The 17,518-nt window shown below is 38.4% G+C and overlaps 1 protein-coding gene across 1 annotated transcript; it reads left to right on the top strand.

Annotated features, from left to right (window-relative positions):
- Positions 1-7,639: 7,639 nt before the first annotated feature.
- PTPDC1 (protein tyrosine phosphatase domain containing 1) lies at positions 7,640-16,709 on the top strand (the record flags this gene model as incomplete). The annotated part of the gene is made up of 9 exons (XM_080625447.1): positions 7,640-7,853; positions 8,467-8,638; positions 9,402-9,482; positions 9,705-9,823; positions 10,595-10,732; positions 11,618-12,822; positions 13,542-13,727; positions 15,678-15,788; positions 16,593-16,709. The coding sequence occupies 9 exons, from the start codon at positions 7,640-7,642 to the stop codon at positions 16,707-16,709; spliced, it is 2,343 nt and encodes a 780-aa protein (XP_080481573.1).
- Positions 16,710-17,518: the final 809 nt, after the last annotated feature.

The raw sequence follows: 17,518 nt of genomic DNA, 5'->3' as shown, positions 1-17,518 counted from the left end.
TAATTTTTAAACTTTTCCAATTCTGAATGCTATTTAAATGTGTTACTGACAATATTTCATTCTTCTGTATGTAGTTGGTCTTACAAGTCTGATAGTCTCTTAGTAAACATGATATTCATGATCAGGAGTATCTGAGTCGCCAGTTCTGTTTGTGGAACAGTGAATATATTCATTTTACACCATCTCCTTTATGATTCTTAATAGTAATTACTGGCTGCCAGCCTGTTCAAGGTAGTTTAAATAACTTCTGTTAACTATTGGGTTAACACTACCACAGAAAGCTGGTGTGACTTAAGATAATATGAATCAAGTCAGCCATAGACATGTCCCTGAGTTTAGCTTGTAGTTTCTTGCCATTTATGTCAAAAAAAAACTATGATTAGCAAATACTGAATCATCAGACCAACACCTACATCATCTAATGAATTATATTCTTTTGTCTCTTTTGTGCGTGAAAGCAGCTACAGTCCTTTGTAAATATCAAACTTAATGATTAAATGACATTCACCTTTTACTGAAACAGATGGGGAATATTTTTTTCCCAAAGGGGGAAAAACATGTACAGAAATAACAGATCAGTTCTGGTTGTGGTCCCAGTGAAATCAGTTTTACAAGAGCTGCAGTATTGTTTTGCTGTGCAATTTACATATAACTGAAGTATAAGAAAAATTGGTTAAATTATTACGTTGACTCCTCTGTCCTGTATCTTGACTAGTAAATAGTTCATATTTCAAATAAGCCGAGGGAATTGAGCTGTGTACCTACTAAATACTCGATGCTAAAACTGCCTTCAAGACTTCTGTTAACTGTAGCTTAAGTATTTCTGAAATACCTACTACTCACGATCCTACTTACTGGTATATACATTAGAACAACACCCTTTGCAGCTGTTTTAACACAAAACAATTATCTATGATTTTTAGAACACTTTAGAAATAAATTCTTTGTTATTCCCAGCAATGTTAAAATCAGACAGTCTGTAGTAATTTAAAATACAGTTTCCTTTGCCAGTGCTTCCTGTAGAAGTGATTGTGTCTCAGCAGATTTGTAAGATTTTTCTGTTAAAAACTCTCATGATCTGCCAATCTCAAAACATCAGATTTAAAGCCTAAATTTAGAGACCAAGTTACAATGTAGTAGCTCTGGGTCACTTCATTAACATACCCAGTCCTCCTTACACTGTCATATTTTTGCTTAGTCTTAGTTGTCTAAGTTATCTTTAGTTACCTCTCTAAAACATCTTACCTGTGCAGTTTAAGAACTTTACATTTTGGCCATGAAACTTTATTCCATGTGATCTGATGTTTAGACAAATGCCCTGTTGACTTCTGTGGGACTGCTCACAAAAGCAAAGCTTCTCAGGAAGATAAGTACCTCCAGAATCAGGCCACAGAGTAAATGTTAGAGGTATTACCCGAGTGCTTAGGTACAAAGCTGACATAGCCCCTACCTGCATCTGTAGTTAACCATGTGCCTTTAAAAATTGCACTATGGGATAGTTCCTTACATGTCACTGCAATGGGGTGAGGACAAATTCACCTCAAAAGGCAAGAAAATATTAAAAACAACCTCCAAATTTCATGTGAGAGTCACAAGCATCAGCATTTGCTTATAGTGTATGAATATATGAGGTATAAAATAGCTTTTATTCGACACTGTTTTAAAATTGAAATCTTGACCAAGATTTTTCCACATTCATACATAAACGTCATCTTTTGAAATGTGTGGTCAGCTGCCATATTCTTACCAAATCCACATAGATCTGGAGAGATGAGACGTCACTATTAGTAGAGAGTTCCGCAGAAATCTAGTGGGTAGCTTTACAATGGGATTACTGTTTGTGCCAGCAGCTGAACTGCCCCATCTGGAATTGTTCCTGTCTGGAACACAAGTTTTTTGATCTGCTCTGAAAACATGTTCTGAAGTAAAAGACAGTAATTGCATCTTTTAAATAAGCATCTTAACTGCTAAGGTAGAGTGAGACCAGCATCTTCTTGTCTCATTACTTTTTGGCTATATGATTGTTTTCTGGCTGCTAAAACACTGGACATTGCTCTTTTCTCTCATTTTGTTCTAGAGCAAAAATTCAGCCCAGTGACTGGAAGCCACTGATTTCCAGAACCTGAAATACTAAAAGGAAATTTTCCTTGTTACAAGGCAGTGACACCTAAGCCAGTTGCTAAGTGGTTAGCCCACTGCTCGTTTGATGAGTCCACACTACAGCCTGGTCATGTGAATCAGGACGATATGCCTCCAGTGTGCTCCTTCTTTGTCAGCCTGGTCACCAGAAAGGTCCAGAACCTGCTTCATGGTGGATCTCAGTTGTCCTTGCTGCATGACACTTAACTACTCATCCTGTAACTTCAGAGAGAGAGTGCTTTTATTTCAGAGGAAATGAGTGTGGACGAGAGGCTGCTTCACTCTTTAAAAGAAAGTGAAAGCACAGGGTGATCTCATCTATGTCCGCGCAGTGTGCCTATACTACTTCCTCTGCAAGGAAGTCCACTCTCTACATGTATGAAGCAGTGAGCAGGGCTTGACAGCTGTCATGTTACCAAAGGCAACAAGTGAATCGATAGTGCAATGATCAGGAAACAAAAAAAGTTACATCCTTTCTGATAGGAACTGATCTGCTCAAAAGTGGGACACCCCCCACACCTCAAAGATGCATATAGACATCAAACCAGGCATAAAATTCACACCTGGAGGGGACTTCCTGAAATATTCCCCTTAGTCCTTGACATCTGATGGTGTATCATGATTTCTAGAGATCCTTTTTTCTTTGGGCAGTGTGGTGCTGCTGTTTACTTCAGCCAGCCAACAGCATAGACATTATTTTCCCCTTGTCTTGGTTTCATTAGCTGTGTTGTTCCTGCACACTTAATGATACTGCTTCCTGTGATAAACCATAAAGAGATGGAACATTACCTGAGACACTGTTCTATGTCTTGAATGGGGACTGAAAGAGCAGCTTCTTTGCTGTCATGGCAATAGAAATGCATGTCCCAGATAACTGAGCGGATCTGATTAAGGTGGTACCATGATTGCCACAAGCACATTCCTCAGACAGCTAATGAGGACCATGACCTGGAATAACACTTTGGGCTTGATTTTTTCTTCAGCACCTTTTGAGTGTTCATGTGATGAGCAAACTGCTGAAAAGAACCTTTTAAAAACTAAAAGTATCTGCTACATAGAAGAATCAGGAGCGTCGATTCTTTTACTTAAGCACTGTTTTTACTATTAACACTTTTTATCTGTGCAGGATTGTAGTACCCCTCTCTAGTAAGATCAACACTGAGATAGTACTTCCTGTCCCAAATTACATTTTACATCTGTTTGAGGGAGAGCAGTAGAATTCCATGAACTAATTTGTCATAATCTTGCCTCACTTTTCTGTTTCAGAAATAGATACAAGTGAATTGCGCACATGGATCATACTGTGCAATTTAAAACACTTGTCAGGAAATAAATACAGCAAACTGAGGACAAAATACTGAAGTCAGTTGGAACTTCTGGGTTATACAGCACAGGAAATAGGGCTTTGGTGTATCTTCTGAAATAAAACCAAGGGAGCTCTTATTTGCTGCACTGCAAATATACACAGTGTTTGCCTCTGCCATTTAGAACAATCTTGCTAGTATTCTGTAACACTGTAGGTATATTATCTTCTGCATTAATCTCCATCTCTTCCCTTTTCAGTTAAGGGTCCCTGACAGCCTGAATTCTGCTTAAAAAAAAAAAAAAATCAAATGCTTTATGTAATCTGAACAAGCTATTAGAAGCTATTAAGAGTTTTTAGGAGAACCTTCTGAGAAGTAGGAACTCACAATTTTAGTTAATTCAACTCTTATTAACCCTGAAAATTATTTTGGGGGGGTAAAATAAAGTTATTTCTTTAGCTACAAAGTTCCCTCTGATCATGAAAGCCAGCCCTTACTGATTTCAAAGTCTGCTGGGAAAAGTATAGAGGTTTTGGAACTTCTCCAAATAGAATGCAATTATATGCAAGCATTCCTGCCTCTTTATTATAGACTTTTAAAAGTGCAGAGTCAGATGCTCAAAGTAGCTGAGTAGAAAATGCTCCAGATATTCTTTAATCTTTAATAAGATTCATTTTAATTCATAGTCCTATTAATATGTTTACATTAGAAACTAATTTCTGAGGATAGCTGAAGTTTCAAATGGCCTTTGGCTTTTACAAACAAATGTAATTCTCATGGTTTTGAGGCAACTGCTATAGCAGTATTAAAGGTTTATTAATGTGTATGTGCATTCTGTTCCACCTTTAAGCATCTTGAAAAGGCCAGAGCTACACTATATATGACTTTCTGGAATAAAGTCCACTAGCACTGTTGGATGAACAGTTGATTCTATCACATATCAAGTATGTGATAGATAATGTAATATCTGCATGAATGAGATTCTATTTGAATCTGTTTAAATATTTACTTTAAAAACATCTATGCAGAATTACAGATAAAAGGTGGACAATAAATGTTAACACCACACTTGAGACTGTTAAACCACCTCATCCCAAAGTGCTATTTATTCTTTTAGCAAACCTGTGTTTTAAAACACTATCTATACTGCTGAGTCCTTATACTGGTTTTGCAGAATTTGGGGCCTAAGTTTTTTCTAGTTAGTCAAATTTCTGTAGTTACACATAGAGCGGAGACATGCTTAGTTTGGTATAAAAGAATGGGGTTTTGTTATACGTGCAGCAATTTTCCTATAGAGGTAAGAGAAGCAGAATAGTGATCTTACACTGGGTAACAGTATCCACTCAGGAGCCATGTAAATGTTTTATTTAAACATCAGAGTGACTGATGAATATGTTCACATTTACAGATTTCCTTTATGGTTTTTTTTTTGTCAGAAGGTCTTCAGAACAGGACTTGTATTAAAAATTATGCTAAAGCAAGAGAAAAAAACCCTGTTTTCTGCTCAGATAGATACCTGTGTTCAGGTTTCTTGTTACAGGAGAATAGTCACATATGTGACTTTAAACATGCCAACAGACTAAAAACAAGGAGGGAAGAGAGCAGAGAAGGCATAAAGCCTGTGGACAGTCTGTTTGACAAGTATCAACTAGAACTATAAATGGCGCAATGTAGAAGCAGTGCTGCCATTATGATACTGTTGGCTTTGCTGAAACTGCCCATTGCAAGATTTCCAGTCAGGATCTCTGGTCATGTTTTTACTTTTAAGAATGTGATAAAATCAACATGGCTTTACATTAAATAAGTTGAGGGATTTGTGTCCATATAAAACATGCATTTACAAAGCACATCATCAGTCAAACTCTATAGAGCTTGAAATACACAATCAACTAAACTTCTAATTGCTAGAACAGAGAGTGAGGCTGTTGAATTTTAAGATGACTGTGCACAAAAAAGGCAGTACCGGCCCTGTCAGACTGCCTAGTTCTTGGATGACTTCATAACCAGGTGCCAGGTTTGATTTTCAGCTTTATTGTGCATTTTTGAGCTTCTGTTGCAGATTTTCAGCGAATGTTATTACTGTTTCAACAGGTACTGCAATGGCTGCAGGAGTTCTGCTGCAAAATGAACTACCGTATTCTTCGTTGCTAGAGAGCAGTTTGTATCTTGCAAATATGAGTTCAGGTAATAATTTTTCTCTGATACGGCAAGAAAAAATGCTTCAAGAAATTCAGAGGCAGGGAGGGAACCACCCCAAAACCACAAAAAAACCCCAAACCAAACCTCTCCAAAACCCCAAACCATTTTCCATAGAAAATTATAAACCCCAGAAATACTATCGCCAATTATAAACATAAAATATTTATATACAAAACCAAACTGTATTACTGTATCATCACCACAATGTGTTAACATGTTGAGCTTTTCTGTAACATTCATATTGTCAGATCTCTCGGTTGAAGAAACTGTTATTTTTGTGCTCAGAAACAGCCCAGCTCTCTGAAAAAACAAACATACCTTTAGCAAAACTCCCCTTCCTAATGAAGAATTTCAACTCTTACAGGATGTAATTATTTCATACTGTTTTGGGTCAAATCCTGCTACATTCAGGAGGAAAATAATGACATGCAGTATTTTATATTGCTTATTTCTGGCTCCAGTGTCTTTTGATACACACTGAAGAAGAATTTCTGGGTAGAGAAAAAGAATTACATATAAGAAAGCAATATAATTAATTAGAAAAGATCCTGCATGTTTCTTGGATATGCATAGCACCTGAAATAGCCTTTTTCATCTCCTTTCTCTTCCACCCAACCCCCAAATAAAAGCATATTTAACTGTTTCCTCATCTCTTTATACTAGCTTTATTGCTGAATTACAATAGTCAGAGTTTTGAGACAACAGCTCAGTTAATGTTAACATTTAGTTAACAGTGTTAACATTTTCCTTTTCTCAGATGACATCACCACTGATGTTTCAGGCCTGGTGCCTACAACAAACCTTACCACATTTCCTTAAGGACCGGGGTGCAGTACTCACAGTTCAGTCACTCAATTCCTGTTCAGTATCTATAAGAGATAGTAGATTTTTGCCTGGTGAATTTTTACCAGAAGAGAGCTTTCTCTTATGCAAACTTCTCTGTAAGAGGTACTGGTTTTGTAGTACAAAAAGAAACACAGGTTGAAGGTATCTGCAGGAAAATGCAGTTGCTTATTGAACAAAGGTATGGTGGGTTTTCTTGATTTCCCCATCTTTAACCTGCAGTCAAATGCACAGACAATGGGATGACAAAGTTTAGCATTGCTACAGTCTGTTCTCCACACAGTGGCATGAAAATGTGCTTTTGAGAGTGCTGCAATCTTTTTGGCCAGCTCATTCTCCTTCTCTTCTACGCTTAAAGCTAAGTGGGAGGCAATTTGCCACCTAATATCTACCTTCAAAAGCCTAAAGCACTCAACAGATACATCTCCTCCCCCCATCATCTGCTTTATCTCAGTCTGCAGGGCTAACAGCTTTGCTTAATAAAACAGCTGTGCCCTGAAAAAAAATAAGTCTTTTGTTTTGAATAACACATTGTGTTTTGTTAGAAGATATGAATGGTGCAGAGTGAACAGTCTACAATTCATCATGTACTGAACCATTTCAGTAGGAACACACTAATCCCAATCATTACAGAGCTAATGATGCATTTTGGAGCAACCAAGTGGGGGAGGAGAGGTGGTTGTGGAATGTCTAACCAAAAGGTGGGGGAGTATAATGTGCTTACATACAGATTTCTCAGGAAGCTGAGCCTCCAGCTATATTTTGATTGTTCTTTTGAATCCAGTATTTTGTGCCTTAGTGAGTTCTGAATGCATGTTATTGACAAGGAACTAAATACCCACATTGTTTATGGAAAATGTTTTGGTTGTTCCCCATCCATTTGCAAAATTATCTACTTGAAATGCAACTATTTTCATCGAGCAGCGGAACAGTTTGTCCCAAAGAGGCTCCATTCCTATAGACTGGAGCAGCCCCAAGGATGGCTGGCAGCAGCTCCTTCGCTGTTAGTTACTATGGAGATAGCTCAGCCCATGCTGACGAGCTGCTGGAGCGCACAGAAGGATGCACAGCTCTACGCAACTTCAGCACTGAGCAAGTTGAGTTTCCTATCTGGGCATCCTCAGCAGCCAGCCAGTAGCTGCGGCCGGTCAGTCATGCAGGGCTCACCCCGGAGGCGTTCGGCAGTCAGTATTTTTAGCAACTTTTTCCAGGGTCGGAGGCATTCCTCCTCCGATCCCCTGCTTCGCATCATCCAGAGGCGGCGGAGCTCAGCTGTTGAGGTCCTCTCATCATCGACTCACCGGGTTATGGTGGCGGTGTCATCTCTGAGCCCCGAGGAGCTGGATGCAACTTTTCCTGAGAAAAAAAGTAAAGTACTTTTTGTTAAGACTGTTGGCAGTTCTGGGCATTTTCTTGGTATTAATTGAATATACTTCTGTTAACTGTATTTTATAGAGATGCATAAAATATTCAGGTTTAATTATTTTTCCTGTTCACTCATTCCTCACTCAGGAATTAATGCATGCTTTTCTCTGTGACAGCTGAGTTATAAAGAACCAGAAGCACATGTTCACACATAGAATCATAATATGGTTAGGGTTGGAAACGACTTCAGGATCATCCAGTTCCAACCCCATTTCAAGCGTATGGCTAAGTATTTAAGTATTTTTGATTTCAGGTGGAAGAGGACAGTGACATGTTTTTCTGTTGCAAAGGGTATTGCACACCTCTAAATCCATTGGAAAAACTAAAGTTACTGTGAGAAATGACAACTTCTGCAGTAATGCAAGCAGTTTTTTCCCCTCAGAGTGCTTCCTTGAAGTCTGTGTTGAAAAATGAGCCTTAAATCTATATTCCATGTATTTATGGGTTTTGTAACTTCATATTGATGAAGTTGAACTGTTAAGGATGAACTGACACTTTTAAGGTGGAGATGCATTTCTCAGCTTTCTTATTAAATCTGTTTTTCCCTGTGTTCCAGGAAGTTCGAGGCGTCCGACAGCAAAATACACCAAAGTAGGGGAGCACCTTCGCCATGTCATTCCTGGCCACATGCAGTGCTCGATGGCATGTGGTGGCCGTGCCTGCAAGTATGAAAACCCAGCTCGATGGAGTGACCAGGAGCAAGCCATCAAAGGGCTCTACTCTTCTTGGTAATAAGCAGCATTTGCTCTCACTAAAATGTAATTGCATCAATTGTATTTATTAAAAGAGAGAATTCAAAAGAAAGTAACGATTTCTTTTTAAATCAGCTGCTTCTAAGCATAAGACATAATGATAGCTTGGTTCAGAATTACAACTTAACAGTAAACCATAATGGCCATTGTATGCAGCCCAGTAAAGATGATGAAAGATTTCTGTTGACGTACACTAAGTTTAGATCCAAAAGAATAAATATCTGTATGCAAGAATTACAAAGAACCTGTTCTAGGTTATAGACAGTCCTTGCTGAGGTTTAAAATGCAGATGAATTAAAATGTGTTCATAATAGAATTTAGAACTAAAAACATTTACTAAAGATGAAATAATGAAAGGCATGTTCTGAAATGTGCTTATGTGCAGTAACAGTCACATGAAATGTGTCTCTACATCCTTACTGGTTTTTTTGCAACAGCAAGTGCTGTTCAGCACATACAGACCTTAAAAGGCCAAACAGATCTGATTTTTTACCATGTTTATTGGCCTGGCATTTAAACAGTTCCAGTAATTGTCTTTTGACTGTGTTGTATCTGTATCAGCTTAACAGGATTTATCACTAACACTGTATGACAGTAGAATTTACAAAAAAATAATTTCTAGTTAATCAGCAAGATATTTCTGTTGGTTTTGATCATCACAGAATATTCTTACTTTGGTAGATTCATATCCAGGGAATTATTAATAACAGCATTATTATCTACTTTTCTGATTTCTCAGGATTACAGATAACATACTGGCTATGGCTCGACCCTCAACAGAATTAATTGAAAAGTACAAAATTATTGAACAGTTTGAAAGGTAACAAATTTAGTCATTACTTACTGTAAGTATTACTAGTGTAATTCCTGATCCATTTTCTCTTTCAACATAGATCTGGATTGTTGATAAAGATCCTTTCATTTTAATGATAGACAGGTAAAGATTTATTCTCCACTAAGAATAAATGTGTGTTTCAGAAAATAAGGGATAATGAGATTTTGGCTGCATATAATACCTTGACTCATCTATTCTTTCCTCAAGTTGTGGCATAAAAACCATAATTAACCTTCAGCGTCCTGGGGAGCATGCAAGCTGTGGGAATCCACTAGAACAAGACAGCGGCTTTACCTACCTTCCTGAAGCTTTTATGGAGGCTGGAAGTGAGTCTACTCCTGCTGCTGTTCCTCATTAATTATTGATTTTGGCACTTAAAGGTGTTTGTACTTGAATTCTTATGTGTTAAAAGCAGCTATGTAGGAAATGTTGCATAAAATGGGATGTAAACATGAAACTTGGCAAATATAATTGAGAGTGAGTAACACATTGTCGAAGGTCGTCGATATCTAGAGTGAGACAGAGGGTTTATGTTCTGGTGTTTAGAATAAAGACAGGACTAGAGCTGGTTAAATCTTTTTCTTCTGAGTTCACAATTAATGTGAACACCATTAATGGCATTTCAAATTCTGCTACAATTCCTGTTTTCTGATCTAGACTATAAAAGGTTGTTTCATTGGAGGACATTTGCAGTGACAGTATTTTTGTACTTTCATATTATGGTGAGATGAGGAGAAGTGCCTCTCTGTAGGAAGCAGCTTTTGACTGAAGAAGTGCTTTTATTTCTACATAGAAAAAATTACCCTCTCTCTATATATAGCTCAGTAATTTTGGTATGAATCACTGCGTTTTGTTACACCTTTTACATTCTTGCTGAACTTTAGTTTGACAGATCTTTGCTAGCTTCATGTATTTATCAAATTTCAATAGCAAGTGTACAGTGCAATGGGAAAATAGTGTCTTGCAGACAATATGTGGTCAGAGTCTAAGATCCATTATCCAGTTTTAGTGCTCTCATTTATTAGTCATATCTGCTGTGTATAGTACTGAAAACTTCACATTGGGGACGGCAGAAAATAACTCTCTTTTTATTTTAGTTTATTTTTATAATTTTGGATGGAAGGACTACGGAGTGGCATCTCTCACTACTATACTGGATATGGTAAAAGTCATGGCTTTCGCCTTGCAGGAAGGGAGGGTGGCTGTTCACTGTCATGCAGGACTTGGTCGAACAGGTATGTGCTCTCCTGCAAAATCGACAGAATTCTTTTTCTCTGGTTAGAAATGATTAATAGTTTGTTTTGATTCTGTATCATTGCAAGATGTACATCTATAAAATGGTTAAAAATGCTAAACACATAGAACCATAGAATAGTTAGGGTGGGAAAGGACCTTAAGATCATCTAGTTCCAACCCCCCTGCCATGGGCAGGGACACCTCACACTAAACCATGCCACCCAAGGCTCTGTCCAGCCTGGCCTTGAACACCGCCAGGGATGGAGCATTCACAACTTCCCTGGGCAACCCATTCCAGTGCCTCACCACCCTGGCAGTAAAGAACACATTTGTGAAAATTATGTGAATGGCTACAGGAGATCAACTTTATTATATTAAAAACAGGACCTGTAATGTTAGAGAGTTTTTGAATCTGTGTAATAGTTTCCTGTTCCATTCAAATGGGACAGCTTTTTTTTTTTTTTAAATGGGAAAATTTCACCTATACTTTTGTTTCACCAATAGTTTCATTGTCCAGTATTTATTACATGGTTACAAACCTGCCACTCACTTTTAGATGAGGTGGATTTGGTGGAGCAGCTAAAATCTGTTACTTTTTGTAAGACCGTTTTGCCCATCTCCTTCCTGTAGAAACCACCATTGCTCCTGTGTTCACAGATGATGGAACTCCCAGAGATGCTGTGGTGAGAAACCATCTCTCACTGAACACGAGAATGGGTTTGCTATCTTGTGACCCAACAAATGCAACTATTCTTCAGTAACAGCATCATGAGAGGGCATAAAACCTGTATCTTCACCTATATTAATTTTTATCCTATAGTTCCACTAAGTATTTGCTTTAGTCTGACAGTTCTTCAACTAATGCTTGTGTTTATATTTTCCAGGTGTTCTAATAGCTTGCTACTTAGTTTTTGCAACAAGAATGAGTGCTGATCAAGCCATTCTTTTTGTCAGAGCAAAAAGGCCTAATTCTATTCAGACAAGAGGGCAGTTATTATGCATCAGAGAATTCACTCAGTTTTTGGTTCCTCTGAGAAATGTATTTGCATGCTGTGAGCCCAAGGCACACACAGTGACTCTGTCCCAGTACCTGACCCGTCAGAGGCATCTGCTCCATGGCTATGAGAGTAGGCATCTCAAACATGTGCCAAAACTTATTCATCTAGTTTGCAAGTTGTTGCTAGACTTGGCTGAAAACAGACAAGTGATAGAGGCAGAACTGTTAGATCTACCAGATCTCTCAGCTGAAATTGAAAAGACTGTTTCCCAGTTAGTGTCCACAGAGCTGGACAGAGAACTCATGAGGCAGGACAGTGATACGTCCGACTCCCACACCCACTCGTCCACTTTTGAGACCCAGGATTCTCTTTTCTCTCTGGGACATGAGTGTGATCCTCTTTGGAAAAGAAGGAATGTTGAATGCCTCCAGCCTCTTACTCATCTGAAAAGGCGTCTAAGCTATAGTGAGTCAGATTTAAGGAGAACTGAGTTTCTTTTAGAACAAGGAGAAACTGCCTGGACAGTACCTGCTCAGATATTACTGTGCAACAAACTTAAGCAGAACAGTGGTGAGGAATGTTCTGCCACAGATGACCAAAAGCCACAATTTGATTTACACAAAGGAGCATTAGTGCGTAATACATGCATGTTCTGGAGTCAAGGTAAATTTAATCTGGATGGGCGAAAAGATGGATCCTCACTTCATCACAGAAGGAACTCTACCAAAGAAGTGCCACGCAGCAGAACCTTCTCTTCAGGTCTATCATCTATCCACAACACCAGGGAACCTGGAACACCAAGGCATAATTTTACCAACGAGACTGGTCATAGAAAAGACCACAAGACTAATATGTATGGTAGAAGAGTCTATGTCTCTGAGGACTCGGATTCTTCTTCGTCTTCTAAAGTGAACTTTTCCATTGGATGTGAAAACCAAGGGAGCAAAGATGTGTCAGAGGCAATTCCACACATTGTTATACAGTCAGAATTAAGTTTGGAAGCCCGAAGAGTTTTGGCAGCAAAAGCACTTGCAGATATAAATGAATTTCTGGAAGAGGATGAAGTGAAGCAGAAGGTAGAAATGTGGCAGGTAATTTTTAACTTGCTTCAATGTTAATGTGCTCTGCGTATTTCACCTAGGTTAATTTCTAGGTGGCAAAAATGCCACCATGAGCTTTGAAATGGCACACTGGGACACCAGTTTATACTGTGGTTCAGTGAATGACTGCATGTGTCAGTTACAGGCCAGTTCTTTCAAAAGCAAGCAAAATGCACTTACAATTTTGGTCTCTAGCAGGAGATTAGAACATTGCTTCTGGTTGTGTTCATTCTTTTTAGTGACTAATGATAACTGACGCAGTTACCTGCAGTTGTAACTTGGCTGCTAGTAGCATAAGAGTACTACAGATTTTCAGGTAGAGCTGTGTTGATTTTAATCAGTGCTTTCTCAGAACTCATCAGAGGATTCTGTGGGTAGAAGAATTTAGTAGAAACTTCAATGCCTATCCTCAAAGCCAAATCCTCCCGGCAATGTTTGAAGTTGGAATCCAACCTGGTTTATGTATTCTAGTAGATAATGGGGAGGTTCTGAGCTGCACTGTTTATGTCATCCTTCTGTTTTAAGGAATCACTTGTGTTACTGTTGGTAAATATTGATGCCTTGTAAAAAATTAGAGTTTTAAATTTTTTTGCAACTCTTAAGTCTTTTTTTTTTTTTTTTTGTTAGAACATAAGCAGCCAAGAGGAATGTTGGCAAAAGGAAAGACATGATGCATTTTCAGTTTTGTTTTGTTTTGTTTTGTTTTGAAGAAAGAACTGAATGCTCGAGATGGAGCTTGGGATAAAATCTGTACCGAGAGAGATCCTTTTATCCTCTGTAGCTTGATGTGGTCCTGGATAGAGCAGCTGAAAGAACCTATTATATCCAAAGATGATGTTGACATGCTGGCACAAAAATGCACAGAGTCACAAGAGGCACTCTACTTACTGAGAAAGGTAGATCTGTCAATTAATTCTTTAACTGCCAAGTACATTTTGTTAATGCATGTTAAACTATTCATTTATGGCCTTCAGACAAGGGGATTGCACTTGACTTCAATTTCTTTCAAAATAAGAATGAAGATTATTGTGGTATCGAAGAGTGTAAGTTTTAACCAGTACTATGATGATTAATATGATAGGAAAAATACCAGATACTATCTGCTCACGTTCAGCATATTGCCCTGCACATTCTGCAGTGTGAGATCCACAGGCAAAGATGAGAAACCTTCTCTCTGTGACTGGAAGGATGGCTTTTGTTAATGTCCCATCTGACAGATGTGCTTCATGGCTGTCATATTTGCTGTGCAAACATCTTAATCCATTAGCTTTGGAAGAGCTGGGGCAAGGAATAGGTAGAATTTGCCAATTTGAGGAATCAGAAGCCAGGCCAAATTCTTCTATGTAAATCAGAACTGTGGCCATCTGTATTCTGAAATCTCTATGAAAAACAGGTACCTCTGATCCCAGCTGTTTAACTGTGCTTTCCCCAAAGGGCTAGATGTGAGGTATATAAAAAAACCCCAAACACCTCCCCAACAAACAACCCCCCTCTATTCTTCTCACACAATTTCATTTCCTGATTCTCTGGTTTTGAAGTATTTATGAAGAAAATAGGCCCTTCTTAACAGCCTCCAGATATCCAGGAATACAGCTTCTAATAAACAGGTAGTCAGAACTCTATGTGCAGTCACCATCTTCATGACATGACATTCAGAATAACTAAGTTCATCTAAACCCACCATGTTTCTTCCTGAAGCATTCCTCCACTCTGTCAGAGTCTTAATTTTCTATTTGTATGAAATGAAAAATTACTGCTTGACACATGTTATAAATAAATAGAAATGATTAATAATTAGGGGGGGGTTATATTTAAAAATATTAGTTTATCTTACATTATCTTTTTTAAATTGTTTTGGAATCACAGAATAGTTGGCAGGAACCTCTGGATGACTTGTAGTCCAACTGCCCTTCTCCAAACAGAGTCAACTAGAGCAAGTTCCTTGTACGTGAGATGCTTCAGTCCCTGAATCATCTTTGTGGCCCCTCATTGGACTTGTTCTAGTGTGTCAATGTCCTTCTTGTACCAAAGAGCTCAGAGCTGGACCCAGTAGTCCAGACATGGCACCTCAATTGACCAGCTGGCAACTCTCTGTTTAATGCAGCCCAGGACGCTTTTAATCTGCCTTTAACCACAAGGGCCCATTTCTGGCTCATGTTCAACTTTGCATGCACTGGGACACCAGGTTCTTTCCTGCCAATCTGGTCTCCAGGCAGTCAGCCCCTGGTATGTACTGGTGCATATTTAGCTGCTCCTCCCACAAATCCCTCAAGTTTTAATTTAATTGTCACAAAGTGAAGTCCCTGGAGTGTGATTTATCTCCCTTGGAAAAGGGATGGAACTAGCACCCCAGAGATACTTCACTCCCTTTGCTAGTACTGCCCAGGTGTCTTCCTGCAAGCTTCCTTCAGTGGTGAAGGAGACTTGGTAGGACAGAGAGAGGTGCAGATCATCCTATGATAGTTGGGGAAAGAGCCTTGAACATGCATACACATCTGGGGCTGAAAAGATCAAATCTCACTTTTTCCATGCCAGTTCTCATGAACGCCAGTGTTTCATAGAGGACCTTTAAAAATAAGTCTCCAGATGCACGTCCAACCTCCTAGAACTTTCCAGAGCTGTTTGTGGTACATTGCAAGAGGAGAGTTTCTTCCATCATGACTGAAATAATTATGTAGAGGCTTTTTTTAGGCTGGTGAAAATTCCCTCCCTAACTCCTGCACCTGAAGGTTTCAATACACAAAGCCACGGTCTGATATTTAAACAGCACTTAACAAAACTTGAAAATTAAATGTTCTTCATGAAAATATTTCTTCTAATGAGCTGCTGTTCCTTCTACCCACCAGGAACAGTGTCAGACTATCCTTTGTATTTTACACTGTGTGGTGAACTTGCAAATGCTACCAGCCGATGTGGAGGAGGCCTTACTTGCTCGTGCTATTAAAGCTTTCACTAAGGCAAGTAACCATCTTTATTAATTTGTTTTAAATCATGGAGGGTGCATTAACAGAGCAGGCCTCTGTGAGGAAAGTTACAGCAGTTCCTTCACACACAGTGTCCACATGCTTCACTCTCTGAGAGTTTACATTTTATAATAATCAGCCTACAGAAAGGGTATGGAATATTCTCAGCAACAGTAAATCCTGTCACTACAGCCTTAATCCTTTAGTCCCATTTGTCTGGGTTTGGATCACTGCCAATTGATGGGCTTCTTCAGATTAGGGAAAAGATAATTTTTTAAGGGGTATGAATAATTAGTCACTGGGAGTAGCTTACCAAAGGCTTCTCTTGATTCTGTACCACTTGGAGCCTTTCCATCAGATTAAAATCATGTTCTGAATTACACTGCAGTTCAGTTATGTTTTGGGTCCTTAATATAGGTTGTGCATAAATAACTTCTGCTTTTGGGATCATTTAACAGCAGTGCCAGATTATACTTGACATTGCTGAGCTCAGAGCTGCTTGCTTCTCCGATTCAGCAGGCGCAGTTATATGAACAGAACATTCACCCTCCTGCTTCCTAATCTCTTGTAACCTACAGACATGTTACCTGTTGAAACAAGTGACGTTTCTCCTTCTACTAGTTTGTTTTACTGTCCACTCAGCATAACATTGAAAATACTCAGCATTAAGTACCCCATCATGAAATACAGGTTTCCTTTGATAAATCTTAGAACTTTTCTTTATGTTGGTCATCTCCTTTGCATTTTGCTGTATGACATCAATTTAACAACTGAACTTCAATTTCTCCCTTTTATCAGACAAGCTTTGATTCTGAAAATGGGCCATATGTTTATAACACCTTGAGAGAAGTATTTCGACAAACACTAGAAGAAAAAAGAAAAAAGCTTAAGGAAGGAGCAGATAATCCCTCTTGATTTCTAGACAGCTATGCCGAAGAATGAGATGGGCCTACGTTTTCCAGCTACTGTATTTTGTGCTATTTGGCATGATTTACCTAACTTTAGGTAACAGCAGATATTAACAAAGCATTTTATTTTTATAGAGGGTGTTCTAGTGACAGTTGTTGTATTTACACAGTTCTAAAGAACAGCTCCTGTGTAATGAAGCATTTGGTTTCACATCCTGTGCTTTTATATTGTGAACTGTTCTCATTTTCAAATGTATTTATTGATTTAGAAACCTCTGTCATGGGCAAGCAACCTGACTTTCAAGTTCTGACTGCCATAAGATCAGTGCCATGGTACACAAAGGTTTAATGGATGGAGTAAATATGAATTATGAAAGTTTACATTAATTTTACTTTGCAGAAAATAAAAACTGAACTTATCAAACTCCTTTTGCTTGCAGCAATTTTAAAGTAAGACTAAGAGTAATAATGACCAGATTGTGAGGTCTGCTGCTGACAGCAGGGAATGTTTTCCTTTAGATCTCTTAAATAATTGTCATCAAGGTGTTTCTAAAACGTGTTGCAGTACAGACATACATTAAGTATATCAAGTATTAGTTATCAAGGCCTTAATTTAGACTACTTTGGCTAAGAAAATGTTAAAGTGTTTTTAACAGAAAATAGATTGTGGCATTTTAAGTGGCTTGAATAAGAGTGAAATTTTACCTTATTAGTGAAACTTTTATATCTTACTTTAAGTGAGAAAACACCTACTTATCATACCTTAATAGGGATGTAATTCTGCCTGTACTTCTGTTCAGCCAAATCTTGCATAAA

The sequence above is a fragment of the Psittacula echo genome (genome assembly GCF_963264785.1).
Source record: "Psittacula echo genome assembly, chromosome: 9".
NCBI lineage: Eukaryota > Metazoa > Chordata > Aves > Psittaciformes > Psittacidae > Psittacula > Psittacula echo.
The sequence above is the reverse complement of the archived record's forward strand: the minus strand, read 5'-3'. Positions and strand labels throughout refer to the sequence as shown.